The 22,390-nt window shown below is 38.3% G+C and overlaps 2 protein-coding genes across 3 annotated transcripts in view; one reads left to right on the top strand and one right to left on the bottom strand.

The window, feature by feature from the left end:
- Positions 1-12,410, top strand: part of LOC135946873 (calcitonin gene-related peptide type 1 receptor-like) — a 38,895-nt gene extending 26,485 nt beyond the window's left edge. The window contains exons 4-10 of one of the 2 annotated variants that reach the window (XM_065495317.1): positions 1,035-1,160; positions 1,440-1,635; positions 2,537-2,669; positions 9,081-9,237; positions 10,152-10,371; positions 10,807-10,993; positions 11,929-12,410. In XM_065495317.1, the coding sequence (XP_065351389.1) occupies positions 1,035-1,160; positions 1,440-1,635; positions 2,537-2,669; positions 9,081-9,237; positions 10,152-10,371; positions 10,807-10,993; positions 11,929-12,150 (1,241 nt within the window). In that variant the 3' untranslated portion in view covers positions 12,151-12,410. The remainder of the gene's footprint in view (positions 1-1,034; positions 1,161-1,439; positions 1,636-2,536; positions 2,670-9,080; positions 9,238-10,151; positions 10,372-10,806; positions 10,994-11,928) is intronic. The other variant, XM_065495316.1, reaches the window with a different exon arrangement.
- A 3,327-nt stretch (positions 12,411-15,737) lies between these two features.
- Positions 15,738-17,972, bottom strand: LOC135945723 (lactosylceramide 4-alpha-galactosyltransferase-like). The gene is made up of 2 exons (XM_065493565.1): positions 17,494-17,972; positions 15,738-16,564 (listed from the first exon to the last, which is right to left on the bottom strand). Exons 1-2 carry the CDS (start codon positions 17,953-17,955, stop codon positions 15,938-15,940), a joined length of 1,089 nt encoding a protein of 362 aa, XP_065349637.1. The 5' UTR covers positions 17,956-17,972; the 3' UTR covers positions 15,738-15,937.
- Positions 17,973-22,390: the final 4,418 nt, after the last annotated feature.

Raw genomic sequence — 22,390 nt, 5'->3', positions numbered from 1 at the left:
AGGGGAATATGAACGCAAACAAGACGAATTCCTTGGGGCGAGGGTGCGGATGCGTTGTATTATTCCTCCAATAAGCAGATTCAACGTCATCTCGTCGCGTTTGCCTTCTCGTTTTGGTTCCAGATGGAAACTTGCTCGTCAACTATCACAGATGTGTATCTAATGACTTGCTTGTCTTGAGCAGCCACGTAAAGGAGGAAAACAGATGATTGAATCAGTTGAAATAATTTTAATGCCCTCGGAGGGGAAATTGAAATATTTTGGTACACGCTAAAACAGAGAAAACCGAGCAAAATAATAACGAATTCATCCAGTGAATGTGTTCAGCGCTGATATATTTTAAATGAATTTTGCTAGTTTAGATGTGATGACAGTGATAGTAATTATTATTACAAAGCAGAGCAACTTTTAATGAATGGGGAACGTTGAAAATAAATGTTTATTAAGCTAATAAAAAGTTGTGACAGTTATTACTGAATAAATCACTCGTTTATTAACACGTAACTTGCTTCCAGTAGGGAAAATTTATGCTTCTCTCAGCGGGGTCCAGATGTGCGATAAAATTGGTTGCCACTGCGCAGATCCAAGATGGCGTCTGAATGTGGAAACAAAAAGCTCACTTTGGATTGCCGTACGAGTGTCCAGAGTTTGTTTTTACGATCCAAAAGACAAATGCAAATTATGTCACAATATTGACAAAAACTTGCTTCTTTTCGCGCAATATCACGTGACCGTTTTTTCGCGCCATATCTGCGCGTCGCACGAATCTGGTCCCCGCTGGCTACTCTATTATAATAGGAGAAAATTAAAATTCTCGGTAGTACATTCTTAGCAACACAATCCAATATCAGAAAATTAAAATATCAATAAATTTCCAAGCGATTTTCCAACTTCTCTGGAAAAAATCATGAAAATGCTTACTAAATTCGTGTTATTCCAATTTATTTTCTTTTAACGTAAACTGTCAGAGAATTGAGTAACAGTGTAATATTATTTTTAAATTGAGAGAAGCATAAATATTATTTAATTTGCAGCAAGTCAAGGCTGGTGCCCAAGGACGTGGGATGGGTGGCTGTGCTGGGGCGATTCCCCGCCGTTGAAAGAGCAGTTCGCCTCGTGCCCCACATTCATCGCGCTCACCTCGGAGCCACCCTCCTGCAGTGAGTAAAAACAGCGCCGCTTAGTAATTATTTCCCTCGTCTGCTGCCTTGCAATTGACCAAAACGCCCCCGTGGTCCTCAAACGGTCTTTCATCTCATTTCAATGCGGATCGCTTTGAAGCCCAAACCCTTAATTTTATCCAATGAAAAGCTTCTGTTTTTGAATTGAATTGGATTAGTCCGGTATTTTGTTTAACCCTTTCGTCTCTTTATTTTGTTGCTATTCTGTCTCTTTAAAATGTTTTAATTCTCTAAGTGGCCTTGTTTAATCTTTTTTAGTGCAAGCAAGCAAAATTTGTTTGGAAGACGGGACTTGGTATCGGCTGGACGCCGGCGACGGAAATGTTGAGTGGACAAACTACTCGACCTGCAGCACCGTCCAAGGCCACCAAAATAGGGCCTACATAAGCGTTTCCTCTTTTGGGGTCAGCGTCATTGCCCTGGTTCCTGCTCTCATCATCTTCTCCATTTACAGGTATATTCTACAGACTAATAAATACAGCCGCTAAATTTCAACAATGAAACCTAGAAGGCAAATTTGATGTTTTCCTCAATATTTTATTGTTAACAGAGCCCTAGTCTCTCGGATTGTTGAAATATTGCCTTGTTGATCTTTACGCCTGAGAAATGCAACTAAATAGATTGTTTTTCGAGAGGAATGACATCTCCCAAAATAAAAATCCAAGATTAAATATTTAAAACAATTTTTCTAGCATTTTATTTAATGTCGGATAGCATAATTTTTGGCTCTATTTAAAAACCGTCTTTGACGACGTTTCTGAGCACACCAATCGATTCTTGAGGGTCGAATTAGGCAAAGTGGATATTTTTTCCGACCAAAAAGTCCAGCGCAACGTGTCCGAACCTTTTTCCCGCCAAAACAATATGAATGCGAGAAGTGCGCATGCGTCTGAGCTGGTTTGAGCACTTGCAAAGAGACCGCCTGTACGAATGACTTCTTTATCAGATCCAGCCAGCTCTCACGCTTGCGCAATTCTCGCATTCATATTGTTTTGGCGGGAAAAATGTTCGCACGTCGCGCTGGACATTTTGATTGGAAAAAAATACCTACTTTACCTAATTCGACCCTCAGGAATCGATTGGTGGGCTCAGAAACTTCGTCAAAGACGATCTTTAATTTGCAGTTGATCGAAAACTAATCTAAGGAAACAAAACTCCCTTTAAACACTCTAATTATACGGTTAATTTTATGTAAGAAATTATTTAATTTGTGTACAACTGAATTTCTGAGATAATCAGCTTAAATTAATTGGTCCAACTTGCTGCTCGTTTTAAATTGAGGCATTTCATATTCCAAATTCTATCTCCTAACACAGCAATTTACCACTTGTTCGTTATGATCATTATTATTTCAGGCAGCTACGAGTGCCGAGGGTGGTTCTGCATCGGCACCTTTTCACCTCGCTGCTGCTGAACTCCATTGCGGTAATTGTGTTCAAAGGGAGCTTCCTCATCCCGGCAACGACGCAGGGTTCTCTTATTTCAAAGGTGAGCGAGAGACGCACCATATTTCCGACGAGCGTGCGCGCGGACAGAATTGTGTGTCGTGTAATATTTTGACGTCTCGTTTCCCGTGGCAGCTAGCTGCCAGCGACGCGACGTGCCGAATTATATATTTGTAACAAAATCAGTCAGGAAGGAAAAGAGGCAAATAAATGATGCACAAATAAGGGCGAGTGAAGAAAATGATGTTGCGCTCTTATCGCATTTCGCTAGAGATAAAGTCGATGTTTCTGGCCTAACGAGAAAGAGAGAGGGAGGAAACAAGTTTTTTATTCGGCGCACGTGTCAATATTTGGCTTTTCCGTTCTGCACGTCGTATTAATTCAAAAGTGATCGATTGGAATTGCTTCGCCAAGTTTTTCGCGTGAGTGAAAACTTGGATGTTTCGATGAGTTTTATTTTTTGCGGTTGAGGGCTCACAATATAGCAGACAGCAAACGTATAGTCTTCTTTTACAGTTAGTCATAATGAAAATAATAGCTTTGTGAAGGCAGCAATTTCTGGAAAACTACGGAATACAATACTATTAAAATCTGCCCAGGATGGTGATGGAAAACCAAGAGATTCGTTTCATGGTGTATAAACGCGTAAATATTTAGATCGTTTCTATTTTATCTGAGCTTCCAATCGTCACAGAAACACCAAGTCATTTCCCACATTTCATAATTTATTTAATTTTATATATCACCCGCAGACTTCTCTCTTTTTATTTGTTATTTAAATTAATTTCAAGCTAGGGAAACTCACAAAGATCCCTTTTACGAAATTGGGGAAAATAAGGTGTCCCCTTAAAAAACATTGGAATTATGCTACAGACAAACAACCAAAAATTTGTCAAAAATGATTTAAATTCACCAGTTGCATAAACCCTAAGTGTTCGAAGCCGCCAACAGATGGCGCCACCGTAGACTTTCGATTTTAAGGCACTTCCGCTGGGATTTCAGACTCAATCTAGCTACCGTGCATTCTTCAATTATTTTGCTATTTTTTGACGTGCTGAAAACCAAAATCGGCTCAGCAAATCGCCGTAGAATCGTGAAAAACTATTTTTTGAAATAAAAAAATCTTTTCCAACGTTTCTACGGCGAATGGCTGCACCGATTTTGGTTTTCAGCACGTCAAAAATGAGCAAATTAATTAAAAAAAAGTTTAATAGCTAGATCGAGTATGAAATAGCAGCGGAAATGCCTTAAAACCGCTTAAAACAAAATTTTTAAGAAAGTCAGTGGTTGCGCCATCTGTTGGCGGCTTCAATAACTAAGGGTTTATGCAACTGGTCAATTGAAAATAAATTGACAAATCGTCTAAAATTGACAGAAATATCTAAAATTCACAACCTTAACAAAGTCCTCGTATTTGTTAAAAATTCGATTCTATTTTGAGAATAGAAACGAGAGAAACGCGTCTGCAAACGCATCTAACCCCCAGGGGTGTCGGGTTGAGCGATTTGTCCGCAAAGCCAAGAGTAAATCCACGCACAAGTCTAGATTTTAGATTGTTTTCATTTAATCAACTGCGTTTGCGGCTCGCGTTAATGCCAAGGGAGATGGCAGAAACATGCAGCTCCGGTTTCTCCTCCGAAAATAGGCATTCTCCTCAGGTGGCGTGTGTTCGGTTGAATCAGGAGAATTGAGCAACTCCCGGGGAGAATTGCAACCGGAAAAGGCGAAAAGGGTCAACCACGGAATTGTATATATATACGACAGCAGGGGAGAATGAAGTTTTTCATTGGAATTGTTTTCCCAACGGCAGACTAATTCTCGTTTTTATTCCACACGTTGACTGAGATTCACCCTCCACGTGCGGAGAACGACGGCTGAAAGCACAATTCTCGCACGCGTACGTGCTTCACGCGATGAAATTTCAATCAGAGACAACTCTCGAACGCTGATATTATGCCTCAATTTTCGTACCCACAGTGTATCGTTATTGGAGCTCCGTCGGTTGGATTTCATTCCCGATTACTGTGTTGTATTTTATTCTATTTGACAAACGTTATTTCGATTGAATTACATGCAAAATTGCTGGTATCATGTTTAGTAATAAACATTAATATTTATTGTTTTGTGCTCATATTGTCAAGGTTTGAAATAATCAGCGGGAGCCAGATGTGCGATAAAATTTGTTTGCACTGCGCAGATCCAAGATGGCGACTGAATGTGGGAAACAAAAAGCTCTCTTTGGATTGCTGTCCGTGTCAAGATTTTGTTTTTTACGATCCAAAAGACACAATTAGTTAAGAGTAATGCAAATTATACGTCACAATAGTGACGAAAACTTGGCTATTTTCGCGCATTTTTACGTGACCGTTTTTTCGCGCCACACTCCACCAGACGCCATATCTGCGCGTCGCAAAAACCTGGCCCCCGCTGGAAATAATGCATCTTTGAAAGGTAAATTATTTATTCAACCAGTGCTATACCCTAAAATTAGGAAAAAATATTAATAATTAATTTGGTTACTTTAGCTTATTTTGACAGAAAAAACCTTTCAACCATGGGTTTGAAATAATTGAAATTCCATGGCTTGTGCTTTTGTGGTAAAACTTTCTGCACATGGCGCCTCTCAGGTCAGTTACAGGCCAAAGAGTGTCACAACAGCTATTTATGCTTCGTAGCCAGAAAACGGTTGGTAAAAATCGGTCACCAACGACAACAAACAGTTTGGAAGCAGCAGCGGGAAAGTGTTGCTTTTGTCTGTTTGACGTCATTAATCCTCGCCGCTTCAGGCGTGTTTGTTCAAACTATAATGAGAAGAAGCAGTGTGAAATTTCATTTTGCGACCTTATTTTACAACTAATTCAATTTCTCAAGTGGGTAGTTGAATTAAGAATAAAACAACTCTAGACGCATAACTAAAATTAATTTATGTTCTATCCTTCTCGTAAGAAAAGCCACTCAGACGAAAAAAAAGTAATGAAATTCCAGAAGAAAGTTAACTAAAGGTTTTTTTTGTATTTCCTCTCGTCTTCAGAACTGCACCACTTTTTGTTTGTTGTCCGCATTGCTACGATATTTATTTTCTCTTCTTCTGCGTGCCTCCACTCAGCGCGCCTGACAATTTCATTTGATGCGCTCTTCGCTGATTTAATTTTCCGCCAGCGACTCACATATATTCGCTTCAGGCGCCGCCAACGCTCCACCCTAGCTCCCTCACCCCCTCACTCCGCTGCCGTTTTCGCGCAAATAATGTTCGCCACGTTCACCTGCTGGATGGTGAACCGCCCGCCACTCGTTTACCTCCGAGTGAACATCCATAAAACCCACTGCGCTTGCTAACATTAAGCCGATTGTTCTCCTGCTAGCTTTTAAGCAGAAAGCGGGTCATTTTCATAATTTTTCCACCTCGCTTGGACTTAAAAAATTTTATGTTGCACATTAAGGGACACGTGACTGGACAACAACCCCTTATTTATTTTTAATTCTTTTATCATCGTAATTTATTTAGCACAAACCCCTAAGTCCGACTCCGTGTTAGAATATAATCCGATTCGTTTGCACCGCTTGCAAATCAACACCAAATTCGCAGTTCGCGTGCGTGTACAATCTCTTAGGGGAAATTTCTCCCCGAGTCTCGAGCACAATCGACGCCAAATTTAGCGAGCGTTCATTCAGCTTGGCTTGCCTTTCACCGACATGATGTCAATCAGCGGGTGTATCAAAAATTGAGTTGAACAATGCACGCGCCTAATGAGCTCCAACGAATTTTCATCAGCTAGGCGAGCTTTTGAAATCCTGCCGCACAGTTGAAAAAATCAATTTTTTATTTTAAAAAGAGCCACGCATAGAATTTTGTATCAAAAGAGTAGAGGTTAATTATGGAATTCGTGGAATGAAATTTAATTAACATGTAATTAGAACTGTTAAAGCATTAAAAATAAACATTTTCGATATTTGACAGCATACACAATATCAAAAACTTTGTTTCGAAGTCATTTTCCGAACCCTCATGGTGAAAACGTTTGTGGAAAGACACGCAAAAAAATATTCCATGTAATGAGTTTCCTCAACAACAAATGAGTTAATGTAGAAACGATTTTTTAGTAACCCGATTCCGTAAATATCTCCTATTGCGGCCTATTATTCGAAGATTAACACTTAGTTTACAGGGCATGAACAAATTTATTGATTGATTGTTATATGTATTTCGCATGTTATTTTCTCTTAGACATATTTCAAAAAGCCACAATTAAAATTATCGTGCTAAAAGAAAAAAAATTTTAATAAATAAAACAAAGGAAAAGAGTTGAGTTTTACAGAACTCTACAGTCACTTCTTTAAATTTGAAATTTTGTGAGTCATTCAACCGAATTTTGAACGTATCAATCATTTTTGAAGCATGTATCATCGCTACTCTCATTGCGTTGCTCATCAACGTGCGTTTTTCCTCCCCGCCGGGCGCGTGGCACTGCGTGCGTTGATGCGTTCTCCATTCCTCATGATCCTGCCACCTAAGGCATGTTTTCAAATTAACACCGGTTTCTGTGTTTCCAGCTGTGCAAATAAAAGGGAAAGAGAAACAAACTCAGCCCATCAATTATTCCGCAGTGGAATAATTCCAGTGCTTTTAAATTAATTAACATACAGAAACTAACTGTGTGGTTGCTCTCTTTGAGTTGAGACTAAACGAAATACATACAAAAGCTAATCTTAAATGCAAGTGTTAAATAATGCTTCACAGTTAATTAAAGGATTCGCGTTTCAGACGTTTTTAACTCGACCAACAAAAAAATAGAGTTTCTTATTTAAGGATACTTTAAATTTGCAGTTTTGTGATGAGTCTCTTCAAAATCGTCTTTTGGTAGTTCAGGGTTTGTTTTTGAAATGAAGGGCTGAGAATTTTAGACGATCGAGCTTCCAATCATCACGAAACTGTGCAATTCAGCGGGGTCCAGATGCGTGCAACGCGCAGATATGGCGTTGGGTGGAGCATGGAGCGAAAAACGGTCACGTGGAAATGCGCGAAATGAACCAAGTTTTCGTCAATATTGTCACATAATTTGCATTACTTGCACTAATTGTGTCTTTTGGATCGTAAAAACAAACTCTTGACACTCGTACGGCAATCCAAAGAGAGCTTTTTGCTTCCCACATTCAGACGCCATCTTGGATCTGCGCAGTGCGAATTAATTTTATCGCACATCTGGCACCCGCTGGTCTAAACCCACCGATTTTTCTATATGAATCTAAATACACAGTCGTAGTAAATTTAAAAATCCCGAACTATTGCAAAAATAGCAATTCTTCAGCGACGTTTTGCAAAAGAAAAATATAAAAAAGCACAAATTTTAATAATTTAAGGAAAAATGCTGAAAATAAGTGGAGGCCACGGTTGAGAAAGGTCTTGAGCATGCCTTTTGAAGTTCTTTCCGCACTTTGTATTCACTCGGCAGCATCTTGTTTACCAGGAACGGTGCCAAAGCTGAGCTGTTTAATTGCATGTTGAGCAGGTGCGTTGAAATTCAACTCAAAGAGAGGAGAGCGCACGAGCGCCCGCCCGCGTGATTGAGTTTCCCGCAGCACAGAGAGGCGAAGCAGAGCGCAGCGCGCGGCTGGGTCGTTAATTATTATTTGCCCGACACAGCGCACGTCGGAATTATATTTGAACCATTTTGCAGCCAAAAGTGCGGAAATTGCACACTTGTGGCTTTCACGTGCGGCGCGCAAATTGCTTTTGGCTTTTGAACTGCGATTGAATGCAAAAGCTAAAATTGCATCCCTTATTTAAAGGAGGGTGGGAATTTCCGTGCAAATGAAAACTAGGGGAATTTATGTAATGATATATGTATTTTAAAGTGGAATGATACAGGGCAATAATTGAAAATTATTTGAATTGTTAGATGCCATAAACAATTTGTTCAACAATTTGCAATAATGAAAATGAACTTTCCTACAATAAAAATTCAAATTTTGCCAATTTTCTCCAAAATTTAGAGTGCTTGAACATATTTTCTTGGCATATTCCGATTCTTCTCGTCGAGATCTGTCCAACGGTGTATGCCACTTATTGGGGAAACTCTTGGTTTTGAAATTAAATTGGATTTCAAGAAAGAGACAGCGCGGTAACTCTCCAGCCAATTTTCTCAAAATATTACGGTGCTTCTTAGGTCAATTTAGGCTTTAACTGAATTCTAAGGGACGAATTTATGCATTGGCAACAAGCATTTTCTAGGATTTTGCAGTATCATTCCTCTTTAATCAGTTTGAAAACACAAACCGTACCTTTCGTCCAAAACTTTTTGTTACAAAGCGGCGTTATTAAAATTTAATTCGAAACTTCTCTCTCAACTCAATTTAGACTTTTCCGCCGTGTTTGTAAAAGTCGAGTTTAATTTGGCCGGGCTCGTTCTTCTCCCTCACTGCTCGTGCTAAAATGAAATTCCGTCTGGCGTTTCAGGATGGCCTCTTCTGTAAAGTGCTTATTCTGGTAACGAAATACTTCAGGGTCTCCAACTACATGTGGATGTTCTGCGAGGGTTTCTACCTTCACCGCCTGATTGCGGCCGCTTTCGTCGAGGAGACCAGCCTCTTGATTTTCTACCTAATTGGCTGGGGTGCGTACGAAGCTTTAAGTCCCTCTAAGCCTTCAAACGGGTTGCTAATTGTACAATTAGTATTATTCGCAGTAGACTTCCATCATTTCGATTCCCTCATAGCACAATACAGGAGGAATCTCTATAGGCATATTGGTGAAAACGGGGTCATTTTTTTCTTTTACTTAGAAATTATCAATTGACCAGTTGCATTAACCCTTAGTTATCAAAGCCGCCAACAGATGGCGCAACCACAGACTTTCTTAAAAATTTTGTTTTAAGCGGTTTTAAGGCATTTCCGCTGCGATTTCTGATTCAATCTAGCTATTATGCTCTTTTCAATTAATTTGCTTTTTTTTGACGTGCTGAAAACCAAAATCGGTTCAGCCATTCGCCGTAGAAACGTTGGAAAATATTTTTTTATTTCAAAAAATAGTTTTTCACGATTCTACGGCGATTGGCTGAACCGATTTTGGTTTTCAGCACGTCAAAAATTAGCAAATTAATTGAAGAATGCTTAATAGCTAGATTGAGTCTGAAATCGCAGCGGAAGTTCCTTAAAATCTAAAGTCTACGGTGGCGCCATCTGTTGGCGGCTTCGAACACTTAGGGTTTATGCAACTGGTGAATTGATTTGATTGTAAAAATATTTAATTTGCATAACTGGAACATTTTCCTTAATCATTATTTTTGCTGCAGCAGCAAAATATTAAAAAAATGATAATTTAATTCCGTTTCAATTTTTTTATTAGAAACATTTATTATTTATATTTAAATTGAACAATATCATTTGATAAATAGTCATTTAAAATGTGCAATAGTCAAAACATGGCCTCGTTAAATTTAAAATATTGCCATTTTTCATTTATCAATCCTTTTTAAATCAAATTTCTTGTCATGATTCTTTTATTTCACCTCCAATTGTGTGACAACAGGCCTGCCAGTGGTGGTGGTGGCCACGTACTTCGGCGCCATCATCCTGCACGAGCCGTCGCTGGACGTGAGCGAGTGCTGGTCCTTCCCCGACTACGACTGGGTGCTCTACGCGCCCTGCCTGCTCTCGTTGGCCATCAATTTCCTCTTCTTAGTCGACATCATCCGCGTCCTGTGGCTCAAACTGCGCGCACGTCACGCGCAAGAACCGTCGCAATACAGGTACGTTAATTTCACCGAACGCCTTTGTGGTCTGCGCTATGCAACCCGCTCGACACACATGTCGAGCGAGTTGTATCACATATGTACAACTTCCTCTTTCATTTCATGGCCTGTCTCGTGCGTAGCGTAGAACAGAATTGTCTGTTCAGTCTCTATTGCAACACGCAGAATTGACTTCTTACAGAATAGTTGCGTTGAATTTGATTCAATTTTTATTAGGTGTAATTTCATTAAAGTCTTATCTCTGCTTTTAAATTATCCTTATCTTAAATTTAGTGTAGTGATTCATGCTACTAGGGGCAACGTCGTAATTTAATCAGAAAGGTTTTTATCACACGATTAAGTTTTATGACGTTGGAGCTTTTAAGAAGCCCAAAATTACAGCTCAATAAAAGTTTCATAAATGAAACCTGATTTAAAAGAAAACTTTTACAGGAAAGCAGTGAGGGCGACTTTGGTGCTGATTCCCCTGTTTGGACTTCACCTGTGCTTCACCATGTACAGACCGGCGAGTGGCTCTTGCATCGGACTATTCCTCAGAATCTACAATGTGGCTGATTACGTGCTCGACGGCCTGCAAGGGTGCTTTGTGTCCCTCAGCTTTTGCTACTTCAGTGGCGAGGTTGGCTTTAAAACTAATAATTTCCACAATCATGAACCATAAAAATTGATCGGCTGATCCATTTCTAGAAGAGGAAATTTTCGGTAGCACATTCTTTAGAAATTAATTTTTTGCAAAATTAATGAAATAAAATCCCTATTTGTTGCAATATTCTAGGATCTAAGCGTTTTACATAAAATATCGGAACATTCCCTATGCAGATTCACGTTGTAGTAGTTTCCCGCGTCGAAATAATGCTCTACTTAGCTTTCTTTATGAATATCGCGATCCGATCGGCTTGATTAATTCATGCATGCCAAATTAATTTAATAAAATATCTCAGGAATTTAGATTTTTACACACATTTTCGTACTCCAGCCAATTTTCACTGTCGAATTGATTGTTGCCCATTACTTCCAACAAGGAAATTTGCGTTTCGTTGTTGAAAGTTAAAGAGGAATGATACTGCAAAAGCCTGGAAAATGCTTGTTGCCAATGCATAAACTCGTCCCTTAGAATTCAGTTAAAGCCTAAATTGACCTAAGAAGCAGTGTAATTTTTTGAGAAAATTGGCTGGAAAGTTAGCGTGCTTTTCAAATGGTAATGGCTGTCTCCTTACTTGAAATCCGATTTAATTTCAAATCCAAGAGTTTGCCCAATAAGTGGCATACACCGTTGGACAGATCTCGACGAGAGGAATCGGAATATGCCAAGAAAATATGTTCAAGCACTCGAAATTTTGGAGAAAATTGGCAAAATTTTTAATTTTTACTATAGAAAGGTCCTTTTTTATTATTGCAAATTGTTTATCGATCAATTGTTTATGGCATCCAACAATTTAAATATTTTTCAATTGTTGTCCTGTATCATTCCACTTTAAGGTGTTTGTATGTGAAAGTTGTTCACATGTGAAAGTGGAAATTAAGTTCTAAAAATTAATATTTTATTATTTCCAGGTGCAATACTTGATCAAGCGGTCCTACCAGAGATTCGTGCAGAGACACAGGCCGAACCTGGGGGCCGCCTCGTGGGTCTCGGCGGACGCGAACCACCACAACAACGCCAACTCGCAGACCACCATGTCCCTGGCCGAGCCCGTGTCTGCCAACAGAAGGGCCACCAGGCTCTCAGCGTCCGTCGTCGTCGAAAGGAACCCCAAAAATGACACCTTGTTCTGAGCTGACTGATTGTGTAAAAAAAGACTGATCCGATCCTGTACGCAAAGATATACCAAAGAATTTTATCATGGTTGTGTGTAACTGTTTGAAGAGAACCAAAATGCATTTGAAAATACATTATTTATGAGGAATTTAGTATTAAATAAATGTAAAAATATGTGTTGATGTTGAGATAACATATTGTTAATGAGTTGTTTTAGATGGTAGATGTTGTAGTTTGCAAAAGAATATATATGTTAGATGTAAAAACAATTACAAGATTTTCATTTAAATGCGTAAACAAATGATTAAGTAATTTTAACAAAATTTAAAATTTGCTGACAGGATTTTTTAATCAGGAATGAATTCGAAGAATATGAATGTACAGGAAGATAAATCCGATTTGACTTAAAGTGGATTGATACAGGGCAACAATTGAAAATTATTTGAAATTTTGGATGCCCTAAACAATTGATCGATAAACAATTTGTTCAACAATTTGCAATAGTAAAAAAGGACCTTCCTACAGTAAAAATTCCAATTTGGCAATTTTCTCCAAAATTTACAGTGCTTGAACATGTTTTCTTGGCATATTTCGATTCCTCTCGTCGAGATCTGTCCAACGGTGTATGCCACTTATTGGGGAAACTCTTGCTTTTGAAATTAAATCGGATTTCAAGTAAGGAGACAGCCATTACCATTTGAAAAGCACGCTAACTTTCCAGCCAATTTTCTCAAAAAATTACAGCGCTCCTTAGGTCAATTTAGGCTTTAACTGGATCCAAAAGAATGAGTTTATGCATTGGCAGCAAGCATTTTGCAGGCTTTTGCAGTATCATTCCTCTTTAAACTCATCAACCGATTCAAAAAATTAGTTTTAATTAAAAAATGGCTCATTTTAAGAGGAAATTTATTTATAAGTGAAATTCATACCGGTTCAAAATTCCATGATTTGAATCTGCCTTTCCCTTTGGATTCCTGGTAAACGGTGGTATCTATTTGTATTTACTTAGGCTCCAATCAACTTAATTAATTGAGGAAGAAAATTCAATATTGACTCTCTGCTTGTTGTAGAACGTTTCAAGTTTCGAATCAATACATACAATTTGGAGTAAAGGGACCTCTTCAAACAAAGATTCCAGCTCTCAAATTAATGTCCACACAGTTAGTTTCAATCCACTCTGATTAAGCTGATTGAATTGGTAAAGTAACCGTTCACTTAATTTTTAACGGTCAGCGGCCCCTTCTTTGTCTGCGGAGTACACAATAATTGGATTGTTTCCAAGCGCAACATTGATGTCCTCGGACCGGCAACGGCAAAGAAAACAACGAGCAGCAAAAAATTCGAGCATGTCGTGTCTCTGTTCGCGCGGCTGACGATCGAGCGATTTTTGTGCGAATAATATGCTTTCGTCGGCGTGCGCAGTCCACCGTCACATCAGAGAAGCTACTCAAGCGGAATTATATCCCACTTGTTATTTTTATGGAGCCGTTTTTCTAGCAGCTTCCATTTAGAGAACGAACAGGGAAAGACATAACAGTTGTCAATCCTTTTGAAAATGAGGTCAAACAATTAATTTAAGTAGGAAAAGACTTTTGAAACCGATTGTCGGTCGTTTCCTCAATCCAAATTGTTAGAATTTTTTTTAATTATTTGATAAAAATTGAGGTTTTCATTTAATTTGAACTGATTTCATCTTAAATATTCTGAGAAGTGAGGAATAATTTCAAAAGTGAAAGATTCACGTCTCTGCAAAATTGAAACTAAAAATAAAATCATAAAGCCAGAGCAGAAATTAATTAAATTAGGGTGGTAAGGAACACTTAGAGAAAAATGTTTTCGTTGATTTTGTTTCTTAAATGGTAAAATGAAATAAATTTTTAATACGTTGTACCATTATCCTGTAAAAAATAGATCATTAAAATTTCCCAAATGTAAATAATAGATTTTTTATCAACTACGAGGAGTAAGCCTTTATTTATTGATCCTGCGATGCGCGTGAAAAGCATTATAAAACTAATAGCTCATGACTTCACCTCCAAACTGCAATATATATTATGGCAAGGAGCGTTTCATTATCCAAAATACCATAATTATACAGTGCTTCAATTAATGGCCCATGTTGTGGTTGTCCTTGCTCAAAGATATTTAAATGAGAATCATGAACTTGTCAATCGTGAAACAAACCATAAATTATACAAGCAGACTGCCACTTATTGCCGCGTGAAGTCAATGGCCTAAATTTCGGAGTTCTGTCTGTCATGAATATTTCAAAGCAGATGAAAAGGCGGTAATAGGTAATAGCTTTTCAATCCCTCAAAATCCACGCATTTAGACGATTATGAAAAGGAAAATTATGGTGCGAGAGTGCATGCATGTGATCTAGATTTTGCATTAGAGAGGTACGCAGCAGAAAGAATCGAACGGAACGAGATTATTTGTAACCATGGCAGGTTCGTGCTTGAAAAGGACGATTGCTCAAGACGCGGTGCAGCTGCTTTGGATGCTGGCGTGTGGGTGCTCGCCCGAAATTGGTCCACTTCTCTGTGCAATGGGGCTATTAACAAACCGAGACTATTTGGCCAGCCAATCCTTTGTGGTCGGAGTCGAAAAAGATTTCTATCAACACAAAGCGCCTTTGATTTAATGACCACAGCTTCTAGCACCTGCATTGCTTTTTTCATTCGTTGCGTAATTTTTGCAAGGTGAGCCAGACAAAAGCTGTTTATGTTTACAAATAAGAATTGTATTTTTTAAAACTGTCTTTTAATAAAATCTATAAAAATCAAAACTTAAATTGTTTAAAAAAAATATTCTATGCTGGAATACAAATAATAAATCCTCAAAAGCAGTCAATGGCCTAATTATGTTTAAAAATACCAAGATCAAAATCGTTTCTTTTAATTAATTTTTAAAGGTAATAAATTAAAACTGCTATTTTAGCCGATATAATAAACTTTTTTAACAAATGGTAGTGTGTCAAAATAAATATCGGGATCTAGGTTAGAAAAAAATCGAGAATTGATAAAAAAACTAATAACTGCAGCTGGATAACAAAACAACAATAGTTCCCAAATTCCAATTATAACAATCAAACTGTTTGAAATTATAGCAGATGCCGCTGACTTGGATTTTTGAGTTACGAAAGCAGTGCGGAATAAAATTAATCATGCAGCAGTCATATGTGGAGCTTTTCTTCCGCTCCTGACGTGAGATGACGGACGGTTCCCTTTTCTTTTCTTTGTTTTTTTTACCGTGGAAAAATACAGCTCAACTTGCAAACGGATCAACACCATCAGATAAACACGAGCGGGCGTGCATGTACTTTCCCTTAATTACAGCATTAAGTAATTATACACTCCATTTCATTATAATATAATTAGTTTAAATGTGCAATCGAGCATACCGAAAAAAATTAGCTTTGCGGCATTCAGGTAAAATTTTTAATTGGTTTACAGAATGAATATTTTTTTAAAGCTGCGTTTAATTTTTTTTATTGAGACTTGGAATACTATTTAAAATCGCTTGGAGTAAATTCCAAACTTTTTGTAATTAAAATTTGTGACAAATTAATTGGTTTTCGATTTATACAAATAAAATTCATGAGTATAATATTTATCAAAACTGTTATTAATTACAAGTTTTGAGTTAACTCATTTCATAAATCAGTCCTATTTGAAAAATCGTCTTTTCATTCAAGTATTCATGACCACAAGTTCAAAAAAAGCCTTATTTTCATTCAGCTTTTTTTGTCTCTGCTTAATTTCAAACTCTTACTTTAGCAAAGTACAACTTAAATAAATCTTTCTAGAAGTATTTGGTCGCGTAGTTGAGAGCATTCGGACAAAATCTTCTGGCAATGGTTGCATAGGGCGACTTAGATCCGATCCTCAGCCGGTATTTGGTGGTCAGACTGCCCCACAAATGAGCACCATAACTATTTTCCACAATTTTGTCCGTCAGGTTGGCCATGCGATGGTCCAACAAAGTGGTGAAATTCACGTACGTCACCGGGCTGATGACACTCTGATCGAGGATGTACATGTCTGACAATTTTCGCCGCTTGATGGCCTCGTCGACGGACATATGGAAGTACGCCCTGATGGCCGCGTTGAACGCGAACGGCACCGTCGAGTAAACGTTCGGGTCGTAAGTGTCGCGCACGTCCTGCATGATTTTCTTCAGGAACGGGTGTTTCGCCTGGAAGCCGCACATCGCCGTGTTCACCTGGTCGACACCGTCCGCGGTCACGAAGTTCCGCAGCCTGGCCAGCGGCTCCACGCTCTTGAAGGTGATCAGGTCGAGGTCCATGTAAACGCCACCCAACTTCCACAGCAGGCCGAGTCGCAGCAGGTCGCTTAGGTGCTCCTTCGGCGTCGGGGACAGCCTCAGTTTTGTTTCGAACACTTCCTCCAGCGGTGTCCCCCTCACAACCTGAAGAAAGGAATAAGTTAATTTGTAAAAAGTACAAATGAAATTGGCTATAACTAATAATATTACCAAATTAATAAGTTGAAATCGATATTTAAATGAAATTTACTCCAACATAAAGTTTGTATGACCTCAGTGGGGGCCAGATTCGTGCGACGCGCAGGTATGGCGTCCGGTGGAGTATGGCGGGAAAAAACGGTCCCTTGAAAATGCGCGAAAAGAACAAAGTTTTCGTCAATATTGTGACATAATTTGCATTTGTCTTTTGGATCGTAAAAACAAACTCTTGACACTCGTACAGCAATCCAAAGAGAGCTTTTTGTTTCCAACATTCAGACGCCATCTTGGATCTGCGCAGTTAGAACAATTTTATCGCACATCTGGCCCCCGCTGTATGACCTCTGATTTTTTTAATTATTGATTGGTTTATTTACGTACGTATTTAATTATTATAAACGCCAACACGGCGTACAACGATGCATATATGAACACGAAGAGAAGCAATGGAAGGAATTACTAGATTAACACATGCATGAAATATCTGAGTGAATTCTTGGGATATAACAGTAATTTAATAGCTTTATTAATCGAGTATTAATCGATGCAAACCCTCGAGGATTGGAAGGTGAATAATTAACTGAGCCACACAATTTTAAATCATATTCAGATTCCCAATTTAAATCAGCTTTACTAAATCTACCGATTCAATTATTTCTGAATTTAATATTCTGGCATTTGTTCCAATTGAGCTCTAGGGACCTTTGTGCTAGATAACCTTTTAACATCTACAACAAGATCGCGAAATAAAGATAAATTTTCGCGTATATAAGAACTAATCATTTTTGCTCGGAGATAATTAATGAGGAATTCGATTTTAGTCAATTTAAGTTATACAAATTCAAAGGCTGAGTAAAATTGAGTTTTGCACCCACCTCATCGCTGCTGACCGTGACCAGGTGGACGTTGTTCTTGCCGGCTACCAAATCCACCAGGGCAGGACTCCTTTCCATATCGATTTCCTTCACAGGGTAAGGAAACACGACGAACACATGCGCGTGAGGGTTGTGCAGGCAGACCGCCTCGATGGTGCACACCTGCCGAACGTTCATTCGACCCTTTTCGGAGGTCTCAATGAAGAAAATCACCTCGTCACCAAACCTTTCCTGGAATTCTTGCGGCTTGTCCAGCGAATCCGTCAGGTCGATCATCTTATTGTTGCCCACCGAGGGCCAGTCTCGGTCGTCGTCGTCCTCCTCCTCAAAGAGGATCGACGCGTATCCGTACAGCGGCTGCTCATTTTTCTTTGGGCGGTGGTCGGTTGTCAGAAATATGAAGATAAAAATTGAAAGCAACGCCAATACAAAGCAGATGATTATCCTCCGTGGCGTACGCATCGCCGGACTCTGTCTGCCTACTCCCTCAGATTTTACGTGTGAGCCAGGCAAGGTGTGCGTTTGCGTTTTCACGCCAGATATACGGTTTGAAGTGAGCTCGGTAAACATTTCTGTTCCACTCTCCTATCGGCTCTGTTCGTAATCTGTTATCTAACAATACCAATGTGCACAAAATAACCTATCAGTATTGAGATAAACTCGCAGCAGCAACTTATATTTAAATACTGTGCGTCCACATGTCGGTGAATTCGTTTCAATTTGCTCCGTCGTCTGTTTTGAGTTTTATTGGTGTGATATTTTCCTTTTTCCTGTGAGGCGGAAGTTTAATGCCTTTTAAAATCTTTAAAATAAATTTTTACTCGAGGTATGTTGATATTTTTAGTGGTAAATCAATAAAAAAAACTTCGTTCTCGTTGATTTCAGAGTTATTTCATTAAAATTCGATCAGTTTTGGCGAATCCAGAGTCCGCCCTATTTTATGGAATGTAAAATAAAAATTAATGATATACGAGAATACAAAAAAGTTAGTCAAAAATATAAAATATGACTAGTCACGCACCTATTTTCGCTTAACAAGCTTTTGTATTCTTCTCTTCTCAGCTTTATTTAAGGAAAATCGACTGTGCAAACTGTAGATAAACTTATTCAACACATCCACAGTAATTCTAAACAAAAAAACCTCTATGACATATTTCCAGATTTACAAAAAGCTTTCGACCCCTTGAGTAGAGGATTTATTTTTAAGAAAATCATAGACACGAAAATTTTATTCTTTTGAAGAGCTAATTCTGCTTGCCGAAATTCTAGATGTAAATTCTAATAATTTAAATTTTACCGTCTGCAATTGAAACGAAACCAAAAAATGAATTAAAAGTTAAGTCATAATTAGTTTTGTTGAAGAATGGAATTGATTCGCGCCATTATCAAATAAATAAATAAATGAAAATAATGCACTAACGCCTTTTTTATCTGTGATAACTTCCTGCCTGCGTATTTCTGGCATGTGAAATATTTCGAGGGAAAAATATTTCGACACTTTTCACACTCCGAGAAAGAAAAGGTGCCTTAACTCTGCTAATATTTTGTTCAAACACTTGAAGTGAAGAGAACTTACAAGCACAAAAATGTGAGTTTCTATTTGAACGTAATACTCATCATTATTGTCATTCTTATTTGTCATCCAATTAAATAAAATAAAAAGACAGCCAAGTACAACTGTCAGGATAAACGGGTGGGCTTCAAGAGGGAAAATAAATGAAAATCTCTTTTGGAATGTTAATTCACCTCAAAATATGGAAATTTAATAAATTATTTGATTTAACACCTGAAAAATAAATAATTCTTTTTGGAAATTCGATACACGTTCCAGTATTTTCTACTTTTAAACAACTGTCGCTCGAAATTTTTTCATCTCATTCTCGTAACAATAAACAAGCAACACGCTGGCAAACAAGGAGTGCTGCTGCAAGTGTGTACCAGGAGGAGCCAAGTGGCGAGAGTTGTTTGCCGGCTGCAAGAATTAAGTGACCTCTTAAAGCGTCTGACGCACAATTGCCTTTCTCGAATACCTATCGCGCACGATAGAATTCCGAAATTGGTTCACGACGTGTCGGACCGACCACAACAAAACTTTATCAAACAGGAATGCAGAGCAATTGAGCAATTACACTCTACGTATGCTTGCTGATGGGAAAACGTGCCTTCAAGTGTGCAATTAATTTTTCAACAGTTGATTCGTTAAATAAGAAATATTATTGGTTCCAACCTCGAAAAAGATGAGCCGTTTTTTCTGTTTTAACGCGAGATTATTACAAAGACACGCAAATTCATGTTGCCTTGTCCAACCAACGTATCTTTGCTAATTAAAAACTTGCGTTCCTGAGAGTAACACGATAAAAAGAGCAAGCGTGGGAGTTAATGGCCTCTGAGAGTTAAACGTGCGCAGATTCGGATCTCAAACGGCGCTAAGAAGCTAATGTAATTGCGTAAGTGTGCCGTTTGTAACACTATTCATTTGAACGAAGCTTCCGTTTAGTAAGAAAGCCGCAGTCGTATAGATAAGTGTTATCAAATGCAACTCAGATTAATAAATATTTGGTCGTGAGGAGTGCTGAGTGATAAAATCAGGCAGGGGCTGAGTTTATATGTAGTTCAGGTTTTTGGTTTGATTTTTATTGCTGAGTATAAAATATTGCATTAAATTATGGACGGGAATCTCTGGAAAAATCAAACGTGACTTCCTCGCAGCGGGGGCCAGACGTGCGATGAAATTGGTTCGCACTGCGCAGATCCAAGATGTCGTCTGAATGTGGAAAACAAAAAGCTCTTTTTTGGATTGCCGTACGAATGCCAAGAGTTTTTTACGATCCAAAAGACACAATTAGTACAAATTATGTTACAATATTGACGAAAACTTGGTTCTTTTCGCGCATTTTCACGTGACCGTTTTTTCGCGCCATACTCCACCGGACGCCATATCTGCGCGTCGCACCAATCTGGTCCCCGCTGGGTAAAACTATATTTTCCATCAAAATTTATCAAGAATATATATTTAGACTTCCGAGATGTTTTAAAATTAAAAAAAATCACCTCGCCATTATTCCCAAAGTAAATTCAATCTCATTCTCATGTTTTACATTCTCTTGAATGAGTAAATAAACTATACAACGGAAAGCTCTCAAATTAATTATTATTAAAGTTGGATGAACAAAATGTAATTTTCTCGTAAATGATGATAAGAACTATATATAGTTTTCGAAAATACCAGGGCTCGGCTTGGCACTCATTTCTATCAGGGAAATCCTTCTTTCCACTCAGAAGCCGTACAATCGCGCGCGCATCTTGAGAAAATTACATTTCGCTAGCACTTTTCATCTTTCTCTCTCTCGCGCGCGTTTCATCCTCTTCTTGTGCGTCATGCTGCTCGCCGCGGCGCAGCTCCTTTGCAGAGGCGAAAGAAGATTAACGCCCCAGCGCGACGCAGCCAGAGAAAACGAGATCGTCCGGCGGCGAAGCCGGAGAGCCGGAGAGGCGTCTCTCCGCCTTGCTCGTCGCGTCCCTTTCTAATTGACCCGTGGGTGACCCGAGTGCCATTATTAATGCACTTGCCGCCGCTGCTTGGTCCCGATTCGGCTGCGAACACCGCTTTTTTGCTGCGAAATGTTGGCAGCACAGTATTTTAAACTTAGGGTTGCCACACTACTCATACAGTTGAACTTTTAAAATGAGTTTTAGAAATTTTTTAAAAACTGCTATACATTTGGACGGTAAATTATATTGTTCTCTAATGCAAAGAAATTAATATTATAAAATTTCCAACGTTTTGAATGAGTTTAAAGATTAGAAAAGAGCCGAAAACGCATTATCTCATTTAGAGATGTTCTGATTTTATACGAAAGCCTAAATCTATTTAAAAAATTGAAAACTATCACTATGCATTTTTATCTCAAAATAAGTCTACTACTTTAAAAGTGGTAAAAATTTTATTTTAATTAAACTATAAATTAAAATTAAAAAATAAAGAATAACAAAAAAAAATTTACACAAATAAATAAATTTATTAAGTGATATTTCAACTATAAATACTAATTAAATTTGCTTGTTAGTAAATTTTATTTTATTTAAACAAAGTGTCACGTGGCAACCCTATTGGCTTTTTGCAAAAATGGACACGATACATTATGCTGCCGTGCCCGCCAGTTTGGTGTTTAATCCTTTCCGAACACGCCGCCTGAGTGGCCGGAGAAAGGATGCGCGTTGCGCTTTTCCTGTTCCCTTTCTTTCTCTCTTTCTTTCTCGATGCTGTTTTTTTTTTTTTTGTAAGTGTCCGAATTTAGACGTATCACGCTGCTCTAAAGGCCCTCAGCGGCCGTTGCAGCTAGCGGACAGTGACTTTCGCTGATGCCATCAGTAATGAACTACTTGCAGCAAAAGCGAATGTTCGGTGCCGCTGCCAAAAACGCTAAAAGCGCAACACTAACGCAACAAATTGGCACCAAAAAAATGCCGCAAGAATCAGATAGGGGGTTTTAAAATTGTTATAAAATTGGAATTTAGGTTAAATATTATCGATTGCGCTTGGCTATGGAAATCATTTCACAATGGAATAAAAAATTGAAGTCTCTGTTCAGGTCACTTCTGCTGATTTCCTGTAAATAATGGGAAATATTTCATAAGTGTAGCGAAACGAGCCCAATTTTTATTTATATTTTATATTTCAATGGGTTTTTCCTAAAGAAATTACTTAGGTCACTTTATGAAATGTTTTAAATTGTTTTTAATTTCTATTTTTGACTCGCACATTTAAAGAAATGCTTTGAGTTGGAAGGGAATTTATGAATGGATTTAAGACAGAGTAATTTTCCGTATTGTCGGTGCATTTTAAAATTTTCTTAGCAATTTTCCGAAAAATTTCCAAAGTTAATTTATTAACCTG

The sequence above is a fragment of the Cloeon dipterum genome, chromosome X (genome assembly GCF_949628265.1).
Source record: "Cloeon dipterum chromosome X, ieCloDipt1.1, whole genome shotgun sequence".
NCBI lineage: Eukaryota > Metazoa > Arthropoda > Insecta > Ephemeroptera > Baetidae > Cloeon > Cloeon dipterum.
This window is presented reverse-complemented; position numbering and strand designations above follow the sequence as displayed.